The 25,510-nt window shown below is 32.7% G+C and overlaps 3 protein-coding genes across 4 annotated transcripts; 2 read left to right on the forward strand and 1 right to left on the reverse strand.

Moving 5' to 3' along the window:
- The first annotated feature begins 222 nt into the window (after window positions 1–222).
- Window positions 223–1,360, forward strand: LOC129311207 (GEM-like protein 6). The gene is made up of 4 exons (XM_054953332.1): window positions 223–383; window positions 473–553; window positions 649–923; window positions 1,007–1,360. The coding sequence occupies exons 1-4, from the start codon at window positions 272–274 to the stop codon at window positions 1,178–1,180; spliced, it is 642 nt and encodes a 213-aa protein (XP_054809307.1). The 5' UTR covers window positions 223–271; the 3' UTR covers window positions 1,181–1,360.
- A 6,523-nt stretch (window positions 1,361–7,883) lies between these two features.
- On the reverse strand, window positions 7,884–11,473 carry LOC129311206 (eukaryotic translation initiation factor 3 subunit D-like). The gene is given in 3 exon segments (XM_054953330.1): window positions 7,884–8,236; window positions 9,649–10,154; window positions 10,157–11,473. Coding segments are annotated over 2 exon segments (1,680 nt in total). The 5' UTR covers window positions 11,334–11,473; the 3' UTR covers window positions 7,884–8,236; window positions 9,649–9,651.
- A 9,008-nt stretch (window positions 11,474–20,481) lies between these two features.
- LOC129310575 (uncharacterized) lies at window positions 20,482–23,820 on the forward strand. 2 transcript variants are annotated; one of them, XM_054952460.1, is made up of 5 exons: window positions 20,482–20,648; window positions 20,928–21,709; window positions 21,824–21,929; window positions 22,516–22,706; window positions 23,417–23,820. In XM_054952460.1, the coding sequence occupies exons 2-5, from the start codon at window positions 20,952–20,954 to the stop codon at window positions 23,685–23,687; spliced, it is 1,326 nt and encodes a 441-aa protein (XP_054808435.1). In that variant the 5' UTR covers window positions 20,482–20,648; window positions 20,928–20,951; the 3' UTR covers window positions 23,688–23,820. The 2 variants fall into 2 exon arrangements, with proteins under 2 accessions (XP_054808435.1, XP_054808436.1); XM_054952461.1 differs by lacking the exon at window positions 20,482–20,648 and having other exon boundaries at window positions 20,668–21,709.
- The last annotated feature ends 1,690 nt before the right edge of the window (window positions 23,821–25,510 follow it).

Consider the following 25,510-nt stretch of genomic DNA (forward strand, 5'->3'; position numbering starts at 1 on the left):
GCATATATTAGATATGATGACATGGATCTGACATTTTCTAAAAGAGACCAAACAAGCCATCTTCAAACCAATGAGTAGTTATATTCCTTTTATTCTTCATGATGATCTAAAGGTGACTCATCCAAAATAAAAGTCAACATCCTCTTTCTTTCATCTTTCACTCATTTTATCCCTATATAAGCCTGTTGAGAATGCAAGGATTGATCAACCCAAGTGAGAAAATCTCCCTTGGTATCTCATTACAGATAGCGGCAGAACCAGTGAAGGGAAAATGTTAAACATGAAGGCATCACTTCTTCAACATTTAGCAGCAACGTGCAAGCTTGGGAAATCATCAAACAGATACTTGCCTGGTCCTGTCACCACCACAAATTCAAAGAAAAGTAAGACATTGTTTCTCATAAAATTATACACAAAAAAAAAAAAGTGAAACCTCATCTGATCAATGCCTGTCTGATCTTATTCTCATCAGGTAAAGTGAATCCAGTTCTTGCTAAAATGAACAAGCTTAGCAGAAGAGCAGACAGTTTTGTAAATGGAGTCAGAGAACACGGTATGTACCATGTGTTCTTGATTAACCAAGCTGAGCTATGCATACAATGAAGTTTTAAAATTGACTGATAAATGATGTTGTGAAATGATATGCAGTGAGAGTGGGGCCAAAGATGAGTGAGACAGTAAAAGGGAAGCTAAGATTAGGGTCTAAAATTCTCAAAGTTGGTGGAGTGGAGAAAGTTTTCATTGAAATGCTTAGTGTTAAAGAAGGAGAGAGACTGTTGAATGCATCACAGTGCTATCTATCAACCACGTCTGGCCCTATAGCAGGCCTCCTCTTCATATCCACTCATAAAGTTGCCTTTTGCAGTGACAGATCCATCAAGGTATCTTCTCCAACAGGAACACTCACAAGAATCCATTACAAGGTAGCTCACAGAGCCTCTATATCTAGTCTCTTGAAGCTTTGCTTAACATGTATAGCAATGTGTAATTTAGGGCCTTTTGGCAGGTCTTGATTCCACTTGAAAAGATCAAGTGTGTCAGCAAGAGTGAAAATGTGAAGAAGCCTTCGCAGAAGTACATGGAAATAGTGACAGTGGATGATTTTGATTTCTGGTTCATGGGTTTCTTCAACTATCAGAAAGCTTTGAAGTATCTTCAGAGAGCTCTCTCATCAGCTTAGAGAAAGCCTGGAAGATTGTACAAAATTTTTTCTTTCTTTTCTGAGATGATATTGTGCTTAATTCATTCTCAGATTCCTTTTACTTCTTTCCTCCCAGGATCCTTTTGACAAAATAGAAATAAGAAATGAGAATAGAAAAGCTTTCACAAAAACATCGCAAGGTCTATTTCTAAAGAGATGTCATTTTGTCATTATTCTTTCTCTCACTTTTTGCCTTTCCTTAAATCCCTTCCAAAACCAAACCAAAGCGCCAATGTCAATATAATGTATATTGTCATTAACTTCTCATGTTAAATTACTATTTGGAGCTATTCAGGAAAAAAAATTACTATTTGGCTTCACTCTACTCATCAAAGTTTTTTTGTTGTTTAAAAAAAAAAACATTTAAAATTTGGTTGCTGTAATTAGAAAATCGGTTTACGCTTATTACAAATCGGGGTTGTTAGAAGATAAAATTGGTTTTCAACATAAAATCATAAAATGCATGCAATGCTGAAAACCATTCAAGAGAGGGGAAGAAGAAAAGGGCTAAATTACTAAAATATCATATATGAGAATAATAAATTAATAAATCTAACGGCGCATTTTACTTTTAATTTTCTTTAAGTTGAAAATAGTTCCATATAATATATTGAACAAGGATATTCAATTTTTTTTAATAAAAATATAAGTATAAAATAAGAGAAATATAATTTCAATGTTTTTAAGAAGTTTTATTTTATATTATATTAATTTCACATTAGTAAATGGTAAATAAATAATAATCAATGATTTTATTTTAAAATTACGTTGATATTAATAGACTATATATATATGATCCATTAATTATTTGACTAAATTGTTGATTTTTAGATACTATAAATATGCATACCTCTTTTATTTATAAAACCACTATATAAATATTTCTAAAACAAATATAGTAAATATAATTTATTTGAGAGTTTTGAGTAGCTCTTTTTTTTTTTTTGGAATGCGTTTTCATATAAAGTTTTCATAATTTCAATTTTAATATAAAACTGGGATAAAAGTTTATAATTTTAATAAAATATAAATAATAACAGTATAATTTATAATTAAGGTTGATTTTATTGTGATCATTGATACTGGCTAATGATTTTATGAATTTTTTAACAATATTTTATCATATTATTGACTTGTTGATTAAATTTCCAATTGACAATCCTTATAACTTTGTATAGTGAATTAAATGCTTTCAATGAATAGTGTCCAACAGCCTCACCAAAATTAAAATAAGTCAAATAAACGTTTGCAACCTGTCACAACCACAAAAAATATGACATATTACCAGCTCAATTTAACCAAAACATGTTCAGAATAAGTATCTATAATCCCAAAATAAAACAATTAAACCTAGGGCATTTGAACCCCAACCAACAAGGCAAGACGAACCCCTAATTTTCATAACATTATCCAAAACAAAAACCCAATAATTACAAAAAAAAAATGTTTGTAATACAATTAAGCTCTACATCATGGCAACAAAATCATAAACAAAAGCATGTGCCAAACCGTGAGATAAGAAGCTAATAGCTCACTACTCTCATGCCTTTCCCAAAATACTATTGGATTGCTTACCTAAAAATGGTAAGAGAAAACATGTTAAATTTAATGTCTAAATAACAACTGAAATTCTAACTTACACTGGCATATCAATTAAAAATTAATTTGCAAACTATATTTAGATACACAAACTTATTTTTCATAATCCTTTCACAAACCATTCTCAAGCAAGGAAATATCAGCTTTTCATAATCAAAACAATTCACAGCAAATAATAACTAAATCAATAAGTGATACTTATCCCAATCACACCTTATGTCTTGTCCCTTATATCTTATTATCGCTAATTGGAGCCTAAACTACAAGTACACCCAATCAAGTGTACATTACCAATAGAGTAAAACTCTCCTCCTTAAAAGAAGGTATCCCAAGACCCAAACTAGGGTAATAGAGATTGCAAGAGAAAAGCCAACCACTATAAACATAGTGGTGGTGTACCACATGACAATTAGAATACCAAATCATAATCTCCTATATATAGTCATCACATCAATTATCAACCACTTTATTTCTTCTTTGCATATATTTAGAGTCAATCAAGCATGCTTGAAAGCTTTAAACTCATTTCATAAAAATTTTAACCACCAAAACATGCTTGAAAACAGGCAATTTTCTCAAATATCCAGCATTTCACAACAATTAGCAAGCCAAAAAGGATAAGGTAGTATATACTTGATTTCAAATATTAACAAGTATGCTAAACAGTTTAAATATCTTCTCGAGACAAAGCAGTCAATAAGCCTTCAATGGGTGCAACAGCATTCCCAACAAAAAATATTTATACATATTAATAAAACGCTAAATATCCCATTGTAAGAAAAAATAATCTAATATTACCTTTCACCTTAACGATACAATTACCAACCATTGGGTGCTTTCATGTACTAAATATCTCTTACAATTGCAAATATACATAATCCATATCACAAATAATTAAAACAAAGCTAAAAGAGTTAAATTAAATTAACTCTAAATCCAAATTCTCAAGATTTGTCTTAACATCAATTTCTCATTTCAATCTAAATTCAATTTATCACAACCCCAAATACTTCATTAGAGCCCTAAATTACCATCCAATGCTAATTCATCACAAACACCTAAATTTTCCAATTTAAAGCTCAATATCCAATACACACTCACCTCGAATTTTCTTATCAATTTCTTGATCATTCCTTTAAAATTTCCATGTAAGCATACCAAATAAATTTTGCAAATTCTAAACATTTTATAATCTTTTATTCATTCCCAAATTACATCCTAAACTATTAGAAGGCCTACAAATTTCAATTTTCATAGTTATGTCAAAAAGCCTTTTTCACAATAATAATCTCAAGTATTCAATAGAAAATAAATCAAGCTTAATTATTTTGAAAATTTAAATATAGATCATTATTATTTAAAGTTTTTAACAGAAATATTTTTTTTTAGCCAAACATTGTCCAGATTGTTCATACCCAAATTACCTCAAAAAAATTGCATAAATTCTCCTATAAATAGAAAAAAGCATTTAAACTTGTGATTCAACTACACAATCAAATTTTAATAAGTATTTTTAAGCCCATAACCAATTATCCTAATTCAAAGTAAGGCAAGACTTAGATACTTAACCTTATATACTAAATATACTTTATTCAATCAAATTAAGATAAATGAATTTTAATGTATTAATAATACTTACAAAAAAATTATAAAATAAATAATCTATAGAAAATGCACATATCTTGATTAAATAAAAAACAAGCACATTAAATATACAAGATTAAATATATAAGTTTTTCCCTTCAAAGTATTAACTAACTCCAAAAATCAAGATCCCTCTTTTATTCTTAGGATCAATCTCAACATAACTACAAGTAAAAATTCAATCTTATTTAACAAATTAAAACAATTATATTTAAGTACTCACTTATCTCAATGATTATAAGGTTCCTAATTGTTGAAACTCGATACTTGTTTTGAGCTTTATTGCTCTACTACTCACAATATTCTTATCGTTAGGAAGCTTTTGTCACATAGAATAATATTTATGAAGGGAGTTTTATGATTTGTAGACATTATGAGTACAAAAAAAAAAAACTCAGAAGTTCTTGAAACTCCATTAATAGTTCTTTTTTTTTTTTAATACAAAGGCAAGATGAGGCTTGAAGATAGGGAATGTAATTAAGAGGCACTCATATCAGACAATATTAAGTCTAGACAACTCACAGGACAGACTAAATTAATTCAATATTTACCCTTACTCTATGGGTAGTACTTGCTATATAGTTAGCATGTCTCAAATTGTCTCTAGATGTTTGTTTGACAGTAACATCCTAATCCTTATAGATAAGTTCTCGAGTTATAGTCACTTCATTCCTGATGGCAAAATTAGCACACCAATTTCTAAAAATCATGTTTGCTGCAACCAAAGAATCTAGGAATAAATTAATTTTCTGGAAATACTGCAGTTTGCATCCTTCTGAACCATTAATGGAGTTTCCACATGCGAGCTCCTCTACCTTGTTGCCGAAGAAGACGAATGGAGTATATATTTGAAGTGTGCATGTTATATTGTGGGAGGCCCCCCTTCTTTTTTGAAAAAATAATAAATAAGAATCTTGTAAGAACATTAATGGTTTAAATTAAAACCTTTCAACACTGATGTTCTAAAATTTCAATACTCCTTCTACCATATTTTAATACTAAAATTTTTTAATTTGATATTACTATCTTATAAGATCTTTACTTGTCATTCGTCTTCTTTTTTTTTCAATTCCTCTTCTTTCTCCCCCTCCCCTTTTTACATGAATTTATTTTATATAATTTTATATTTACTCCAAAATTCTTATATCATGGCTTAATAAGTTTTCCAATCATCTTCTATAATTTCTAAAGCTCTTATAACATTCATACGAGTAAACTTAATTTGCATCTTCACTCAAATATAATTTTCTTAATATTTAAATAAGTGTATTCTCTTAAGTAGAAAAATAATTTACCAAATTTTATTTGATTCCATTCAACCAGATTAATTTTCTCCTTTTTTTAAAAAAAATTACGACTGGTATTATGTCCTTATAATTTGACATATATTGTGTAAATTATCTTTCCTTAAATAATTACCTAATAAATTCATATCAATTTACTCAACAAATCAATTTCTAGCATAACTTAAATTATGAAAATTAAAATTGGAGTGTTAACAAGCTTTAAAAAAAAAATATGATATTTAAAACCCCTCAGAGAATCTATCATAATAAAGTCTCATTAATTTTGCACCTGATATTATTTTGTAAAAGCATGTATATATAATTGTTAAAAGCTAGATCTTAACTTATATTTTTCGTTATGATTTTTTTAAAAAATTTAATAAGTTAAAATTCAACTTTAACAATAACTTATACACAAACACACATTTATAAACAATATTCAATCCAAAACTGATGAGCCTTTATTATAAATAAATTCCTTAAGACAACCTTAAATGTTATTCTCCCAAAAAAAAAGGTGCAATACAGCGAGAACACATCTGCAAATCCAACACATTCCAGAACTCGTTATGAGAAAAATAAAGATGAAGAGACCCAGATACCGTTTGATTTGAACACACTCCCCCGGCACCTTAGGCCACATTTGTTACATTGGAATGAAAAGAAGGGAAATGGAAGCAGAATAGGAATGTTATTTTGGAGAGGTTGATACATAGGAATCTGATGCTATATGGATTTCAACTCCATCAAAACTCCTAGCATCAGATTCTGAAATCCAAACTTATCTTTTAGGTTTAGCTCTCAATCTGCAACTCGTCAATCCACACCAACCCCTACCCAGCACTGCCACCCCTTTAGTCCCTAGCTTCGGTCTCGTCTGTCTTGATCTTCTAGTTCGCAATCCATCACCATCGGAACCCAATTATCTTTCCTTAAATAATTACCTAATAAATTCATATCAATTTACTCAACAAATCAATTTCTAGCATAACTTAAATTATGAAAATTAAAATTGGAGTGTTACACAACACTTTAAAAAAAATAATGATATTTAAAACCCCCTCAGAGTTTATCATAGTAAAGTCTCATTAATTTTTGCACCTGATATTATTTTGTAAAAGCGTATATATAATTGTTAAAACTAGATCTTAACTTATATTTTTCGTTATGATTTTTTTAAAAATTTAATAAGTTAAAATTCAACTTTTAACAATAACTTATACACAAACACACATTTATAAACAATATTCAATCCAAAACTGATGAGCCTTTATTATATAAATTCTCTTAAGACAACCTTAAATGTTATTCTCCCAAAAAAAAGGTGCAATACAGCGAGAACACATCTGCAAATCCCAAATTCCAGAACTCGTTTATGAGAAAAATAAAGATGAAGAGACCCCAGATACCGTTTGATTTGAACACACTCCCCCGGCACCTTAGGCCACATTTGTTACATTGGAATGAAAAGAAGGGAAATGGAGGCAGAATAGGAATGTTATTTTGGAGAGGTTGATACATAGGAATCTGATGCTATATGGATTTCAACTCCATCAAAACTCCTAGCATCAGATTCTGAAATCCAAACTTATCTTTTAGGTTTAGCTCTCAATCTGCAACTCGTCAATCCACACCAACCCCTACCCAGCACTGCCACCCCCTTTAGTCCCTAGCTTCGGTCTCCTCTGTCTTGATCTTCTAGTTCGCAATCCATCACCATCGGAACCCATCTCAACAGCCCAATCGCACCATCACTTTTGAGCTCCTTTCTCAAATGGCAAAACTATGAAATAAAAATGTGCAAGGGACTCATGGGATGGGATACAGGTTAGCTTTAATTTCTATTACACTCTTGCTCTTCTCAAGCTGCCGCCACCGGAGGAGTCATCGTCATCATTCCTTCTACTCCTGCGCATCAACAACCATATTGGCATTCAACGCGGCCACCTAGACCGACCTCAACGACATATCCTTCTACTAGCACACATGACAGGGAGGTGAGTTTAAGCTTCTCCAACTTCACTACTCTCCTCATATTAAATGAAAAGAAGAGTTGTCGAGTTTTATCCAGAAAATTCCATTGAGCCTCAATGGCTTCTCTTCTTTATATGGCCACAGATAACAATGATTGGGGGAAACAAAAATGCAAGATATACGTAAAATAGCGGGGTTATCTTGACAACATATCCTGGACAGAGTGCATTAGGACAACCAATCAGCCATATCACACATTGTGATCGAAAAAGCAGACTGCTAGTTTGGTTTGGACGACTAAAGCGTTATGATTCCGCTCAAACGTGTTCCTGAATGCCCAGCAACCATATAAATAGTTGTAACATCCCTAAAATTAATTTTAAAAAATAACAAAAAACTCAAAGTCAAGCCAAGGCTTTTGCAAAAATTTGGTCCAAGCGAAGCTGCCGTGCAACGAATCTGGGGAAGGGCAAGCTAATCTGCTTTCAAGTGAATGTCCAGAATCTAAAAAAAATTCTGGACCTGCTATCTCCTGCACTCAACACAAAACGCCACTTGATAAATAACATGTCCAACTTATGTATAACTAATAGTACACATCAAAAGACGGTCAAGTGCATGCATTGCCCACTCATCGATAATCTATGAAGGCCCAAAAGGTCTTGGAAAAAAAAAAAAAACTAGTTCCAATTTATGCAAAATGCTTCATGAGGAAATATTAATTAACCTGATTCCGTAAATAGGAGAGATAATGACACAATAATTTCAATTAGTTTCAAATATAATCTAAACATTAGGCTTTTAGTTTGAATGTTTGATTTGTAGCTGATTAGTAGAAGTTGATTTGCAGATAAGTTGGACTACAGGCAGTTCCAGCTTCACTCGTTACTAAACATAGATGCTGGGATCTTAATAATGGGAGGAACTCCTAAGACAGGGAATAGAATGCCTCAAATTCAAAATTTCACTACTGCATCCAAACATAGCCTAGCCCTCAACCCTTAGAGCAAAGAAACTGATATGAAAATATTAGGATTAGTTAGGGCAGGGGTATAAATGTTATTTCTTTGGGTCGGTACTGTTACTAATATTTAGTCTAATGGTCCAGCCCTATAAATACCCAAGTCCAGATGCACAGTGTTGTTGTTGAAACTCATTTTAAAAACGTACTATTCAGAACGTCTCGTCTACTCGTCTCTCTATTCTCTCCTTCTCGTCTACCTATCTTTCTTCTTCTTCTCTCTTCATCTCTTTCTATCATAACAGAAACAGACAGGGTATCACCCTGAAACTTAGAGCCTGGTAACCTCTTTCCACAAAAAATTAAATGTATAAAGACTTTGTCATGTCACAAAAGTTCCAGTGACTAAATCAAGCAATCCACAATCATAGCCTATAGACTCAAACACATCTATATGGCTGTGCAGACACATATAACATGTATTCGTAGCACCAAAAACCAAATGATCTTCAGAGTGCATCATTTGGAAAACTTTGATAATGAAGTAATCCTCAATATAAAGTCCTGCTTCATCAAGATGAAGAAGCTATTTTTGAACCACCTCCTAAGTTCTCTCGTAGATGAGAGGTTAAAACAATTTCTTGAACAAAAATCAACAAATAATCCACAAAGTGCAAATAATAAGAAGAGAAAAACATTGAATCTAAAGGCATCATGAATCAAAACCAAACTTTGGTACAAGTTCAACTTATTACAACTAAGACGCCTAAAAAAAAGTGCAAACCTCATCAAAGTACCCATCAACACAAGAAATCAAGGCTCAAAGCATGACCTAAACTAACCTGCAAAGAAAGGCTATACTGTGACCCCAACTTCCCAAAAACCAAGGTCGAAACAACACAATCACATTGCACATATCATACAAAGATATAAATAGGTCATGAACCTGTAGTTCTAGATGAAAGGGAGCTTCAGATAATTACCATTTAAGCTTGATCATCAATCTGCTTATCTTCCACATCATTAGCTGTGGCAGTTGCCTCCCCACCATCACCACCCTCTGTTGGAGGTTGAACTTGTTCCTCCTCAGGCAGTGGCTCCTCCACATAGTCATTCTCAAATGCATCAGCTGGAACCTCATAGATCCTAACCTGGGGCTTAGATGGATCCTTCACTAAAACATACTTCCCCTCATTCAATTTCATGCACAAGTCCACAATCGACTTCACAATTCCCCACATATTAGATGTGTTCAAATTAATTTGAGTGGCAAAATCTCTGGGTTTATAACCATTTACAGCCAAGATCACATGATTAAAATGATCACGAGGATGAACCCTTGAAACGTAACCCAGCTTCATCATATCTGCACTTGCCAACAGAGCTTGGGCAGTCCATTTAGCCAACTTATTTGCGTTATTCTTCAGCTCTGTAGCCAAGACTGCACCCCTTTGTGTCTCCAACTTCTGTCTCCATTCAACACCAGAATTTTGGGATCAAATTCATTCAATGCATTCAAAGTGAGGAAGGACCTCTGATTGTTCATATCAACAACACTCTGAACTTCACACCTCGCAATAAGATGCATGTCATCATCGAGCTTCCACCTCCTATACCTGTAAGCCACAGAAGCAACCTCCTCACCCTCATTTGCAAAAGGATTAGGCTCATCAAAAGTCACCTTACTCCCATCTCTGATTAAAACTTGTTGCGAAAAATTCTGGTTAATATACGCAGCCTCAACGCTCAATGAATGGGCTGAGTTAATATCATCCTTAGCCTCAGGTAATGGCTCCTGCGAGGTCTCGTGGACGGACAGCAAATCCAACTGCGACCCATCCCTCTTATCAAAAAACAACTTGTTCCCAACTCGCTGAACAACAATATCCCATGAGTAAACAGACCTGGGTGCGCACATGAGCGTTGAAAGAATAGTATCAGTGGCGAAAACTGTCGCTTTGTCTTCGTTAGCAAGCCTTCGGATCACTGGGTCATCAGTTGTAGTAACTTTGAAAAAGTTCCTATTCTTAAACCTCTCGAGCCGACGTTCGTTCTTGGGAGTAATTCTATCATACGACCTGTCATAGTATTCAAGCCCACCACAAAGAAGAAGGTCTTCGGGTTCAGGAACAGCGAATGACAGCTTTGAAAAGGTTGAAAATGGTATCTGGTCCAGCATGTTCCACTCGGGCTGGATATCCACAGAGGATTTGAAGACCGCGGCTTCACGACGCGTGTTATTCGCGTTGGATCTATTGAGATGGTAGAGACGGTCGCGGCGTGCCCTCTCCTTCTCAGCCTCACGTTTTCGGGCCTCCACCTCCTCGTCACGTCGTTGAGGAAGCTGCCGTTGCTGCTGGAACCGCCATCTGGGACCAAACTTGGGTCGCGGAGGGGGCTTTCCGTCGACGAGGCGGAAGGAGGAATCATCGTCGGCAGAGGCGGGGAAGGAATCGTCGATGGTGAAGTCGAATACGGCGTCAGCCGGGTTCTTGGGTCGTGTAGGGTTGTTGAAGTTGCGGGTCCAGTCAGCAATTCGACCAAGTTTGTCTGAGCGAGAGAATGGGGCGTAGGGTACATTCACCGGGAGATTGCTGGCGGCGGCGTCAGGTGGACCCCATCCATCTGGATTGAAAGGTACAGCTCCGATTTCAAGGGTTCCAACCATTGATGGGAACGAAGAGATTTCTGTCTGCGATTTGGAAAACGCAGGTTGGGCTGAAGATGAGAGAAAAACCCTAGTTTATCAGTAAGTAACCGATGCAGTGCTCTTCGGTTAGGCCCCGTTTGTCTAGGGAACGGAATTGAAGCTTCAAAGGAGAGTTTTTGTTTTTCTCATACTGTATGTTTCAACTAAAAAAAAAGTCATTTTTAAATAGTTGATAGATTTTATGAAAAACAATTTATATTAAAATTAAAAATTTTATTGTGTTTTGTTAAAATTGTAAAAATAATTTATTTAGTAATTTAAATTTTTTATGATATTTTTTGAATCTTTGTATTTTCATGCGTATATTCTCTAATTTACTATCTCTAACTGTTATTAAAAGTTACCCAAAATATTTTAAAAAATAATCAAATGCATTTGCTCCATTTAGAGCATGACTATTTTAAAATATTAAATAAAAATCATGAAATTTCATAAAAAGTGATTTTTTTGCATTAAAAAATACCCAAAAAACAAACAGGCATATTTCAGTGATATAAGAGTTCAGGTCAAGATATCAAAACAAATCAAATCAAATCAAAATATATAATACTAGTGTGTCTAGACATTCAGTGTTCGCAACTAGAGTTGGTAAACGGGCGGGCCGAGCTCATATGGGCCCGGCCCTTATGGGCCTAGGCCCTAAAATCCGGTTACCTCAATTTTACCTCAAAATTGAAGCTTGACCCTTATTTATAACGCTCAAGGCCGGGCCCGTAAGCCCGGATAAAAATAAAATAAAATAAAATTTAACATTAAAATTTATTTAAAATATTTTAAAATTTAACATATATCAAACCAAAGTCTCACATAATCTAAAAAATGAACAAAAAAATTAACAGTCCAAATAAGATGAAGGCAAACATCATCATAAATCCTAATCAAGATCTCCCTCATTATTATCCATAAATAAAATATTAAAACCCTTAGATGTAGGTCTACTTGTGAAAGATAAAGGCGGAGACTCAATATTAATTATTTCTGTAGCTTCTTCATCATCACCTACAATAATTATTAATTAAATTGTTTTATTATCAAATATATATCTATACATATATCACAAGATAAAATATAAAAATTACTATAAAATGGCACAAAACAATTTAAACAATTGTTGGTACAAAATACAAATCAATGTTTGCACATTATCTGGAAAGAGGTAAAAAAAATACTTTGTGAATAGTAAAACGGGTTTGACGGGCCGCCCGGGCCCGGGCCCGAGCCCGTTTTTCTAGGGCTTAAAAGGGCCGGGCTTTCAAGCCCGGTTACCCTAAAAAATGCTAAATTTTTAAGCCCAAACCCTTATTAAAACGGGCTTAAATGGGTGACCCGTCAAGCCCGGCCCTTATTTCCGACTCTATTCACAACCAAGAAAAAAGAGAGAAAGGCTGGCCAAAAAAGGTGTTAGCACACAAGTAAGATGTTTCTGGCGCAAAAATGATGTCTTGCGCCAGAGAGGATTGCACTTGTTGGGGGAATACTTATATACTAGCCAAAAAAAATATTTAATAACAGTTTTAGAACTATTTTAGTACTAGTTTAAATAACTACAGATGATATTAGTAATTGTTTGGCAAACCGTTACTATACAAAGCGTAATTAGGTATACAGTAACTATTTTCTAAACTGTTACCATCGTAGTCAAAACACTGCAAACCGCTAAGCCCGAGCCAAAATGAAATATGATTCAAAATTTTGTTCACCTTTTTGAATTTTTGGCGTGAACATGGTAGCAGTTTATAGAACCCTTGTGACGCGTAAAAATTTCAGAAAATCCACCAACGTTGGTAACAGTTCAGGAACCGCTGCGAAATAGCTACATTATTAAAAAAAACAGCTTTTAATATTTTATTTTTGTTAAAAATTCATATTTTATTTTTTTTTATTATTACATTTTCTTTAAAAATTCTTATTTAATTTTTTATATTATATTTATAATTTATTTTGAATATTTATTATTTAATAATATGTATATTTTATTAAATATAATTAATTATATTTAATTGAATATATAAATTTTATTGACTATTTTAATTTTAGTATATTATTTAACCAATATTATTTAAAATATTAATGGATAAATATATTTTATTGAATTATTTTTAGTGTTATAAATTAAAATATAAAAAATAAATTTGGGATATTGAGTTGGGAAACCTGAAAAAAAAACCAAGAAGCAGAAGATTAGATATTAAATGGTAGAAAAAATTTAGATGAAATAAAAATATTAAATAATTTAAATATTGTTAATGAAATAAACGAAATAAATTAAATAAGAAAAAAAAAATTACCAAGACTCTTGATTAGTGGAGAGGAGAGGAGAGGGGTGAAACAAAGGAAACGAGCAAATGGGAGGGGTTGTTGCGAGTTTTTATAGACTTCAAAGGTCAGAGCGATTCAAATAGCAATTGTCGTGATTTTCTCCAAACTGCCACAACATGAGCTATGGATTTTTAACTTTTTATTATAGCAGTTTGAGTTTGGAGTCACTATAAATGTAAAATATTGTAGCAATTTTTATCTAGAACCATTATATAAAAAAAATATAGTAGCAGTTTCTTTTGGTGAACCGCTTTGAAAATTTGAAAATTAATTTTTTTTATTTCATTCATATTTTCTCAAATGTTAATACATTCGATGAATTTAAAATACATTAAGCATTTAATCAAATTATTTGGCTTCTATTGACGTCATTCTCCATCCAAGTTTCTATTAAAATTGTTACAATATTATTAGTATATAAATAAAACATGAATTTTTTTTTTAAACATTGTAACTCTAAAAATAGAATTTTACCTAACTAATGGTAAGTGATCATCTTCTTCTAATAAGAAATCTTACAAGTTATTTGGTTGGTATGACTCATTATCATCGTATCAGCATCATTACCGCCCACATCATAAAGATCTCAAGGCTTTAAATGAACAATTTCATTCTAGTCTTTATGTTTTTCATCTTTAATGTAATAAAATTGGCATGCATCTAAAGCAAGCATATAAAGTTCATCATTTTCATGTTCATTGGTGTGAATTAGTTAAGAGATGTTGAGTGAGGTGATGCCCAAACTGTGGCAAAGCCACATATAATTAAAGGGGGCATATGCACTCCCTCCATCTAAAAGAAATTACAAATAAGTAGTATAGAGTTTGTTATTTTATCCTCTCTAGACCCAACATTTTATAACCCTTAAAATTTATACTTTTTTATGTGAATGTTTTAACTTAAGCCTAGTTTTGGATTCACTAAATCCAAAATCCAACCAAAACTCTAATATGATTTTTAAAAAAGAATATGTTTATTTATTTTATTTATAGATTTAACTTTGTACTTTATTTAATACAAATTAGTTAAGTTACTTACTTCTTTATTTATCATGATAAGTCTATTTTATTATATTTAATATTTTCTAACACGGTAGTCCAATTTGAAAAGAATGTGTTTTTTTTTGTGAGAAAAGATCTTTCTAACATAGTGTGCTTTTATAAAAAATAATTCCGACTCTTAGTTACCATGGTAGCCTATTTTCTATCATGGAAAGGTTTTAAAATATTATTTAAAGTATTTTCTATCATAATAAATCTTTATTTATCATGGTAGTATTTAAAAAGTAATTTTACTCTTTAATATTATGATAGAACTCTTCTACCATTATATGTACTTAATGGATAAAATTCATCATGAAGTTATATAAATTGCAAAAAAAAAAAAGGTGTAACGTTTAAAGTGTTACATCCACCCCCTCTCGAATGGATTAAAATTAACATGGATGGTGCAACCTTCCAATTTGATTTCCAAGCTAGGTGTGGTGGAGTTTAGAGAATTCACAATGAAATTTGGATAGCAGGGTATACTTGCAAGCCATGTTTGATTTGATTGAATGAGTTGGATTGAACAGGAATAGAAAAGGGATTCATAAACTTTGACTATTTGGTAGGACTAAAATTTATTGCCAAGGTTTGGCCTCTTACCTTAAATGAGGTAATAAACAATCTTTCACTAGACCAAGGGAATGGAGGCTATTCCATAGGAATGAGTATTTTTGGACAAAAGTGTCCTTGATTATTAATTTTATGGACAAAGTTACCCCACTCACTTCTACCATAATATCTCATTCTCTTCCGTCTCACCCAGTCACCCTTCATCTTCGACTACCCTTCACTGTCATTACCCTCATCCATTTGTTGCTATTGAAGATCTCTATCGCCCTTGTTCCTCTAATCCGTTCGCTCCTCATTAAATGGCCTTTCCTACTGCTCATTGTTGAGATCTTCCACCATGCCAGCAATGATGTGACAAGCTCGTGTGAGAAGAAGTCGGTGGATAAAATAGAGTGAGGAGGGATGGTGTGTTTATTTTTTTTCTAATAATGCTCTCTTCACTCAAGCATGTCTTCGTGAGCCATTACCCAGAAACAAAAGCACCAAGATCTGGGTTCATCATTTTCAATTTGGGTTTTTATTTTTCTGATATCATTGATTGTCTTCACTTTGCAGTTTTTAACAATGGTTGGTTATTTTTTTTCCGGGGTTTTGGTTGTTTGTTCTTGTATTCATTGCTTTTGATTTGGGATTTTTGACTATTTATGCCTGGATCATTATTTTTTATTGGGGTCTTTAATTATCGATGGATGATGGATTGTTGATGTGGTAGGCTTCATCAATTTTTTTTTTAATGAAAGAATAAGGTTAAAATGATATTTCAACATTATAATTACAAATATTAAATAAAAAGATTTAACCTTTCCCATTACATACTAGACATATTTTTTTATTATATTCCTATTCTCGTTCCTAAATTCTATTCTCATTCTCATTCTCATTCTCACTCCATTAAAAATCATTCCACATATCAAATTGGGACTGAATGTTTGTCATTGCACTCCTTTTGAAGCCGAAGCTTGGGCTTGCCTGAAAGGGCTCCAACTTGCATGGGATTTGGACCTTAAGAGTGTCATCTTTGAATTCGACTGTAAGAACCTCATTGATTTCCTTTACTCAAATCCCAATAAGCCTTCTATATTTCAAGAAACCAAAACAAGATTGCCGACCATCTTGCTAAAGAGGCATTGGCCATCTCTTCCTACTTAGATAGTGCTCCCTCCCTTTTAAGGGACTCAGTGCTTGCTGATTGTATGGGATTTAATTACCCCCTGCCTTCTTATTTGATCAATACATTGGGCTCAGCCCCCTTTTCTATCCAAACAACAATTTTATTAAAATAAAATAAAGAGGAAAATATATTGCTCATCATTTTAGTTTGCATTAATCATATATGTCTTCATTCTATTTTAAAAATATATAATACAATCCAATTCATTGAATACAATATGAACATTCTAATAAGATTTTAAAACTTATTTTTTAATTAAAATTAAAATTTTAAAAAACACAATCATTAGTCTCTATAATTTTATTGAGTTTTATTTTTAATCTCTATAGTTCTTTTTCAAGATTTTCAGTCCTTATAGTCTCAATAATTTAACATCGTCACAGATTTGAAAAACAAATATTACCCAACTTTATTAAAACTATGTATACTAAAAACATTGAAACGCTTGTAAGGACTAAAAGTAAAACCTGATAAAAATATATGGACCAATGATTATGTTTTTTTCTTTAAAATTTATATTGAAACAAAATTTAGTTTACTTATTTACCTCTTATTCTAATAAATCCCTAAATTGTATTATTAAGTATTTTTACAGTTAGAGGAATTTCATTCGGCAATGAAAAAGAAAAGAAGCAACTGAGAAAGAGAGACTTGGAGAATCAGTTTTTTTTATTTAATAAATATATGTTTAACTAATTGCGATTGTAAATGTTTGTAGCAAACAACGTGTTTATAAATTTAAAGGATTTATAAGGTCTTTCAAACGTACATCATTTTATATTATATGGTATATAAAAAATGGTTTTAAGCATAAATAAATAAGTTTGAATAAATTTGGTAAAAATTAAAATCATAAAATTTTATAATATAAAAAATTATTTTATAACGTAATCAAAGTTCGAAAATGCATGTATTGCAATTTTTTTAGTTGTATTAAAAACTATAGTTTGACAAATGTAAATATTCAGATAATACTTATATTAAATAGGGGTAATTTGATCAAAATAAAAGTTTAAAAATCAAAATTGATGGTTAACTACTAGTTGCTTAGGTGGAAATAAAATAAAAAATATATAAGAAAGGCTTATGTAACATACATTTTAATTTCAATTAAGGGTTATACAAGTTTTCAAGATAGAATAGAGATAAAGATTTATGTAATCTAGGTAAAATAAAAAGGTTATTAGTATATTTTATTCTAGAATAAATTATACGGAATATGGGTAATATGGATATGACTCCCTTAGGCTTTTAATTATATGACATTAGCCTTGATGATCAATGTATATGATTGATATATTAAAAAAAAACTTATATGAATCCAGTGCATTATATCAGTTGTGATTTATATAATAAAAACATAACATATCATATGACTGTAAATATAAATTAATTTCACTATTTACAATGATAGAAAGAGATAAAAGATATAAATTAAAAATGTACTATATTTTAAAAATAAAGCCATTAAATATAATGACACATTAGATTTTTTGATTGTTCAACAAGAACAAGGACAGAGCTTGGGTCTCTACTCCAATTGCCAGGGTTGAAGCTGAGCGAGGACCAGCTTGAGGCTTTGATTTAGAAGCTTGACAAGAACAGCAATGACATAGTAAAGTTCGTTGAGTGTATAAAAAATAATAAATTATCCTAAATCTAATTTTAAACTTGAATATAAAGCACATGATTGCAGGAAATATATCTCAAAAATAGAATCACAACACTCCTGAAAAAGGGCACGTGACATTTATATGTGACCTGCTATCCTACTTTTATGCGTGCAATGATAACAACAGCAATAATAATGATAATATAGTTTCAAAAATATTTTTATAATTATAAACAGTAAAGCTTATTGTTTTTTTTTATATTATATATTTACATAGATCAGGGAAAGATGGTATAGTTTACTTTTTTGATTGTTTATTATTTTATAGAGTCCTGTTTAATTAATTTAATTATATTTTATGGCTTGACGGCCCCATTTTTTTTTTTTTTTTTTTTTTTGGTGGCGTGTGGTCGGTGGTCGCCAACCGCCTTTCCTTTGACCGGGCTCCTCCCCCGTCTTCACAAAAACCTCAGGTCACGTGTTTCATGCTTGCAAGAGGCGTGGTAGCTTTCATTTCATGTGCACCGGCTTGACTGTTTGACTGCTCGAGCACTCCTCCTCGTGGAAAAGGGGCAAACTTGTAACTCCGCTCATAAAGTATTCTCTCAAGATTAGTAAATTACACGACGACGCTAAAAAAAAAAAAAAAAGGTTGGTGTAAAATGGGATACCGTAGCTTCTAATTTAAAGTGTTAAATACCATATCCGTCCTTGATTGGGAATATTATATTATATTAAATCATGGTTAAATTAGTTTTGATTGTAATCAAGGATTAATTTTGGATAGAATCCACAGAAACTGAATTTCATCATATTGTAATCATCCTCTTATGATAAGATAGGATTTAATATGATATGACTTTTCATTTTATATTAAACATCCACAATGTAGTTATAAATAGAGGTGTTTGGGTGAAGGGAGAGATACCAAAACTGAATTCTTTTCTCGCGTCTACTCAGGATTCAAGTAAGCAGTCTATTTTTTGCGTGACTTCTCGAGTGAAGTGTTCCACATATTTGGTATAACTCTCTCTAGACATCATGAATAGTTATTTATTTCCAACATTAAGAAAATATGCTATATTTATTGCCTGTGTTTTTTGTCCTGGTTTGGTATCTTCGTTATTTTTTCATTGGCGGCGGGGGCTCCCGTCCATTTGACCTTGGCGGCATGGGGAGCATTCTCCACGCTCTCTCCCGAAACTCGACGGCCAGTATGTAATTTTTTTCCCCACGCTCTTAAGAATTGGACAAAGTATGGGAATTTGCTAATTATACGCGTCTTCCACTCAAACACGCCTGATATTGTGACTTGTAGTATAATTCTTTTATTAATATTAATCATAATATCACTATTTGTTTTACTGATGATAGTTTCGCATATTAATTTTTATTTAACTAATAATTTCAATGGACAGGAAAAATTCTCCTCAATAATTAAGGTCTCCATCAATTGATCGCTGGACAAAAGTATCACTCCCTCTATTCTTATTTATAAAAGCTTGTGTTAGGAGTATATTATCTTTTCTTTTTTATAAAAGTCAACAAAATTAATCTGTAAATCATTCTATTTTTTCTTTCTTTTAAATTAGGTTCTTGTAATCTATCTTATTTTAATTAAGCCATTACAATTTGATGATGAAGCATGTTAATCTCTAAAATTTAAATTATTAAGGAATGATTAAATTTTTCAGAAAAAAAATACTTTTAAAATTTATAGAAAATTTGATTTATTATTTTGGCCAAAAAATTTGTTTTAATACAATATTTATATTTTTATAAAAATTTTATATGTATAAAAATTATTTATAAAACATAACCTAATTTTATAAATTTGAGTGATGCTAGCATATGTCTGGAAACTTGAATATGATTTTAAAATGGACCAATTAATCTCACTCACTCCCTCCGTTAAAAAATGTAAGGTATTTTTTAAAAGAGTTGGATGTTTAAAAATATAAGATATTTTTAGTTTTTTGAGATGCAATTATTATTTTTTTTCAAAAGTATCCATATTGATAGAGATTTTATATTTATTATATAGTGTTTATTAGAAATAAATATGAAAAGATACGGTTAGTTTAAAAATAAATAATTACTTTATTGAAGTGAGATTCGATTAAAAATACTTTATATTTTTAAACGATAAAGTAACTCTACAATACAAAATTATAAATAAAAATGTTAACAAATGGCCTTAATTTTCCTATTAATTGAAAATTTTGACTTCAAAGTTCAATTTGTTTTTGTTTTTGTAAAAAGATTCCGCACGTGTGTAATAAAAAATTTGTATTGACTAATTAATCAAGAGCCGTCACGGCGTCACGTCACATTTCTTTGAGGGAAAAAACTACATTTACAATAGTTTAGGCTAATATTTCGCCGAGTTTTGGGATTCACTGGCAGGTAGCAGAAGTCACGAGGCCAAAGCTGATAACGATCCCTTTTAAAGCACGAACGAATCCTCTTGGTAGTCGAGAGAACGTCAAGAGTTCCAATCGGGCTGTCAAAACGACGTTGACAGCCCGATTTCTTGGAGGGATTCCAACGACAAGGTACGAATAATCTTTTCGTGCGATCGAATATCCTCATGCTGTTCTAGATTCTTGCGTGGCTTCTCTTGCGCGTTTTCTTTACGTGTAAATTATGCGGTTCCAGTTTATTCGCTTGTTCAATTTTGATACAACTCCACCTACCCTTTTGTCATTCGTTGATTTTTCTTAATAGTTCGTCATTGTTCTTTCATATCCCGCTGGCGTGTCTCGATTTTCACGCACATTCTGGGAGATCTGGGTTTTCTTGAAATTTGATTGTTGTAATTTTTTTTTGCCTAGGAGGTTTTGCATTGAATTTCTTCGATGAGTTCGTTTTCCGGGGCCATTCAGCGTCCTCTGGTAGCTGCTGCTGCTGTTGCTGCGGCTTCTTTCTCTGTTGACCTCTCGGATAAATTGCCGTTGCCATCTCGTGGTGCATCGGATGTTTGTTCTACCACGGATTTGGCGAATTCTTCGGCTTTTAATCCCATTCATGGTTCAAGTTCGTCATGGGTTTCTCATATTTCCGATTCTAAGCTTGCTAACCTTTCTTTTGTTACCCGAATTCGAGTGCCAGTTCCTAATGTATATTTCCATGTGCCAACTTTGGACCCCGATTACGTTTCAAATTTGCACTATTCTTTTGTTGCTTCGTCTCCACTGCTTCACAGTTTATATCACTCTGCTGGCTTGCCCAAAGCATCCAGGCCATTGGCATATTCCAAAAGTATATCGTCTCCACCTTCTGAGGTTATGTACCTATGGCATTTGCCTGAGGTAAATGCTTCGGGTCTTTTAGGTGATTCCAACTGTTCAATAGAGAAATCAAGGACAGTGGTGGTTTTATTGGGATGGTTGGGATCAAAGCAGAAGCATCTTAAGAAGTATGCAGATTGGTACACTTCAAGAGGGTTTCATGCCATTACGTTTACCTTTCCAATGGGCGAGGTTCTAAGTTACCAGCCAGGAGGGAAAGCAGAACAAAATGTTCAGTTGCTAGTGGACCACTTGGCAGGCTGGCTGGAAGGGGAAGGTGAAAAGAATCTAGTATTTCACACTTTCAGCAACACTGGATGGTTAACGTGAGTGAATTCTTTGCTCTTTGCTCTAGACAAGCAAATGCACATTATTATTCACTTTTTCTATTTTTGAGGAAGCTATTTGTCAATGTATGGTTGGTTTGGTAAACCCTGCAGATATGGGGTTATTTTGGAGCTGTTTCAGAAGCATGATCCGTTGATAACGAATAGGATTAGGGGCTGCATTGTAGATTCTGCGCCTGTTGCCTACCCTGATCCAGAGGTAAAGACTTGCAGTTGTTAGATTCTGGTGAACTTGCCTTTTGTTGTGGGAATGTTTCATATGTTGTTTGCCATCCTTTCTAATATTCTTGATGTTAATGCGTTAATGCTCTCTTTACGGAACATAGCCGTTTGCTGCACAGGCAATTTGTATTGATGTTAATGCGTTAATGCTCTCTTTACGAAACATAGCAGTTTGCTGCAAAGGCAACTTGTAAACTGTTTGTTATCCTCTCCTCTGTTAATACTTTTATCACTATCTCTGAGTCCTTCCTGCTTCAGTGCTGTGCTGTATATCCACAAATCTAAAATTATCAAATGGATTCACTTGTTGAGTTGCAATAAATTGATGAAGGATATATTAAGATTTGAACTTTTAAAACAGTTTATTGTTGTCACCAATGGGGTTCATGCAGAAAATATGATGCAATGATTTTTTTCAATTTAAGCCCTTGAAGTTCTCGGGCTGTTTCAAAAATTAGAGTGAATTGACATATAATTCCTTTATTCTTTTATTGTCTCAGCCCGCTTTTTAAAATGTTTATTTCCTATGCTAGGTATGATAAATCATCTGATTGTCTTTTCAGGTCTGGGCTTCAGGTTTCTCTGCAGCATTTCTCAAGAAAAATAGTATGGCTACAAGAGGAAGCTCATCCTCAAGTTATAAAGACATCGAGGCATCACTTGCCAGGGATGAACCTGCAGCAACTGAAGCAGCTTTGCTGTTAATACTTAAGAAATTTTTCAAGGTGGTTCTGAATCTTCCGGCGGTGAATAGGTATTTACTACACTAACTCCTATTTTTCTGATTAATTGACAAAAGATGATATTTGGTCCCATCCCCATCTCACAAGTCTTTGATACCATCCAATCCCAAGTACTCTTCTAGAAAGCGAGTTCACTGAATCAAAGATGAGAATTCAGGATTAAGTCTGTAAGAACTTCTGGAATAGGATTCTATTAAGAAGCACTAGAAGTAGGTACTTTAGAACAGTGATATTTTGCAATGCCCTTTTTATTTTAAACTAATGAATTACTTTAGTAAAATTCACATCTGAAGAGCTTAGTGAATGTGATGTTTGGAAAGCTGGCATCGGAGAAGTCCCAGCACAGAGTTATTTAACCTAGGTGTAATTAATCTTATATAATTTTGATTCATGGGAGACGACTAATTCTCGATAAATTGCTTCGGGGGAGGCATTGTGTGCTTATTTATAGAAGGTAGGAAGAAGAGAGACGCTAGGATGATCTGAAATTGTCACTATTATTCTCTGATACATTGTAATAATTAACGAACTAACCTTCCCAAACAGATTACCAACCTTCAACATGATTATCAACTCGTCGGTTATATTCCTACTTCTCTTGTATTTTGCCTAACAGATACATGGATCTTTTCATTCTTACTAGAAGACAATATTCTGCAGCAACCTTCTATATGAAATGGCATGATCGATCTACGATTATAATGTGAAATCATATTTGCAGGAGGCTCACTGATGTTTTGAACATGTTGTCTTCAAAGCAACCTAGCTGTCCTCAGTTATACATCTACAGCTCAGCGGACAGGGTTATACCAGCAGGTTCAGTGGAATCATTTGTGGAGAAACAGCGTAAGGCCGGGCATGATGTGAGGGCATGCAATTTCGTATCCTCACCCCATGTCGATCACTTCAGAAATGACCCAAAACTGTATAGTTCTCAGCTTGTCCAATTCTTTGACGAGTGTGTGCTCACTCGTTCCAAGTCTTCTCACTAGCTCTTGGCTGTCTTTTACTCACAAGCCCTATAGTTGATTCATTCTCAAAGCAGCCGTCCTTGATTGATGGTGCTTATGACTGTAATGGTTGAACTGGTGCATTTATAATGCAAACGAGACGTAGTTCTGCCTACACTATACTGTGCTGTTTCTTGCCATTGAGCCCCAGAAAAACCATAACATGTGAGAAATTGTTTTGAAAGACCCAATCCGTCATTTTTGAAAGCAAAAGAGAAGTCAAGGGAAACACCGAATTACGAAAAAGAAGGCGAAATGGTTAGTGGTCAACCAATAGAGGACAATGATAATTAGACTCTTGCTCATGCATTGCACGGGTTACAACAACAACAACAACAAGCATTGCACGGGTTAGAATTAAGAAATTTGAAAAAAAAAATATAATTGATACTATTGATAAAAATGAATGTGAGATTGCTACATTTTTAAGTGTTATTCTATTCACCATTTTCTTTCTTGGATATTTGATTTGTTAACATTTTGCCTTTGTTTCTCAACCCTATAGTAAGTTATAGGTAAAGGTTAAAAATATCTAATATTTGATGATTCCATCATACATGAGTGAGTTGCGAAAAAAATGGGATTTTAATAAAAATCAAATAAGGAGATTGGTTAAATAAAATTTTCTTACAATGCATTATTTATGTAAATAATATATAATATGAATAAATTTATTTAACTTTAATATAAAACGTCTTGTTTGTCCCCTCATACAACATTTTGAAAAATTTCCTTGTAAACTACATTTATGGTAAATGTCAATGGCTGAAATTCAGAATCATGAATAAGAAGCTTAAGGCCATGCTTTGATGTAACTCTAGATAAAGCAACATACAATTGACGATGTGTAAAAACTAGTTTTGACAAATAAATTTCTACTCTTGACAAAGTCTGTCCTTGACTTTTATTTATAATCATTGCAAATGAGAGGACAACAGGAAAGTGTTGACGATGCATGAGAAAAGGAAGATTTCCCTTAGAAGGTTTCAAGTCCATACAATGAATATGGACTTCTTCGCTTGATTTTGATCCATTCAGGGTTATTCTCCTAATACAGTGGTCTGCTAACAAAGTAATCCTCAATCTTGTTCCATTACATAATCCATTAGCCTGGTCTATATTTCTCATAATCATGACAAGGACTCCTACTTTAAGAGTCAAATTGTGTTGAGGCATTCCTAAGCATTTAATAGTGTTTAGGAATTCTGCACTGTAAATATCATCAAAACAGTTAGAATGTTGATCAACTTTACATATGGAGTCTAAATTGAAATATGTAACAATGTCCCTTGGGAAAATTGAGCAAATGTAATTATTCAATTGATCCATAACTTCTAAGGTTGGCACCAATATTGCCCTGCTAGTGAAAAAATCTTCATGTATGAAATTTTGTTGTACTTGGGGATAAATTGTTTTTACAATTTTCTTCAAAGGGTTAATGAACTCAAATATTAAAAATTCAACTGGTATACGTACGATTGATTTTCCATCTCCTTTAGTACTATTTGAGCCATCTCCTATGCTTAAAAGCCAATTTAAGAAAGATTGTACATTAACCTTTTTTGATTCAGAATTTGACACAAGCAACCTCATATTCATAGTTAACTTGTATATTTTACAATGATACCATAGATAGGATGAATTTATTGAAGCATTAATGATGTCTGCTTTAGAGCCACTAGGTATTATAGGGAGAATTTGCTGAAAATCTCCCTTAAGAACAATGACCTTTCCTCCAAAAATTTGATCACAACGCATTATCTCCTTTAGTGTCTTATCTAATGCTTAAAACAGTGTTTCTTCAT

Source organism: Prosopis cineraria, unplaced genomic scaffold, assembly GCF_029017545.1.
Source record: "Prosopis cineraria cultivar Desert tree isolate PC_DT_omini unplaced genomic scaffold, ASM2901754v1 PC5, whole genome shotgun sequence".
NCBI classification, from domain to species: Eukaryota; Viridiplantae; Streptophyta; class Magnoliopsida; order Fabales; family Fabaceae; genus Prosopis; species Prosopis cineraria.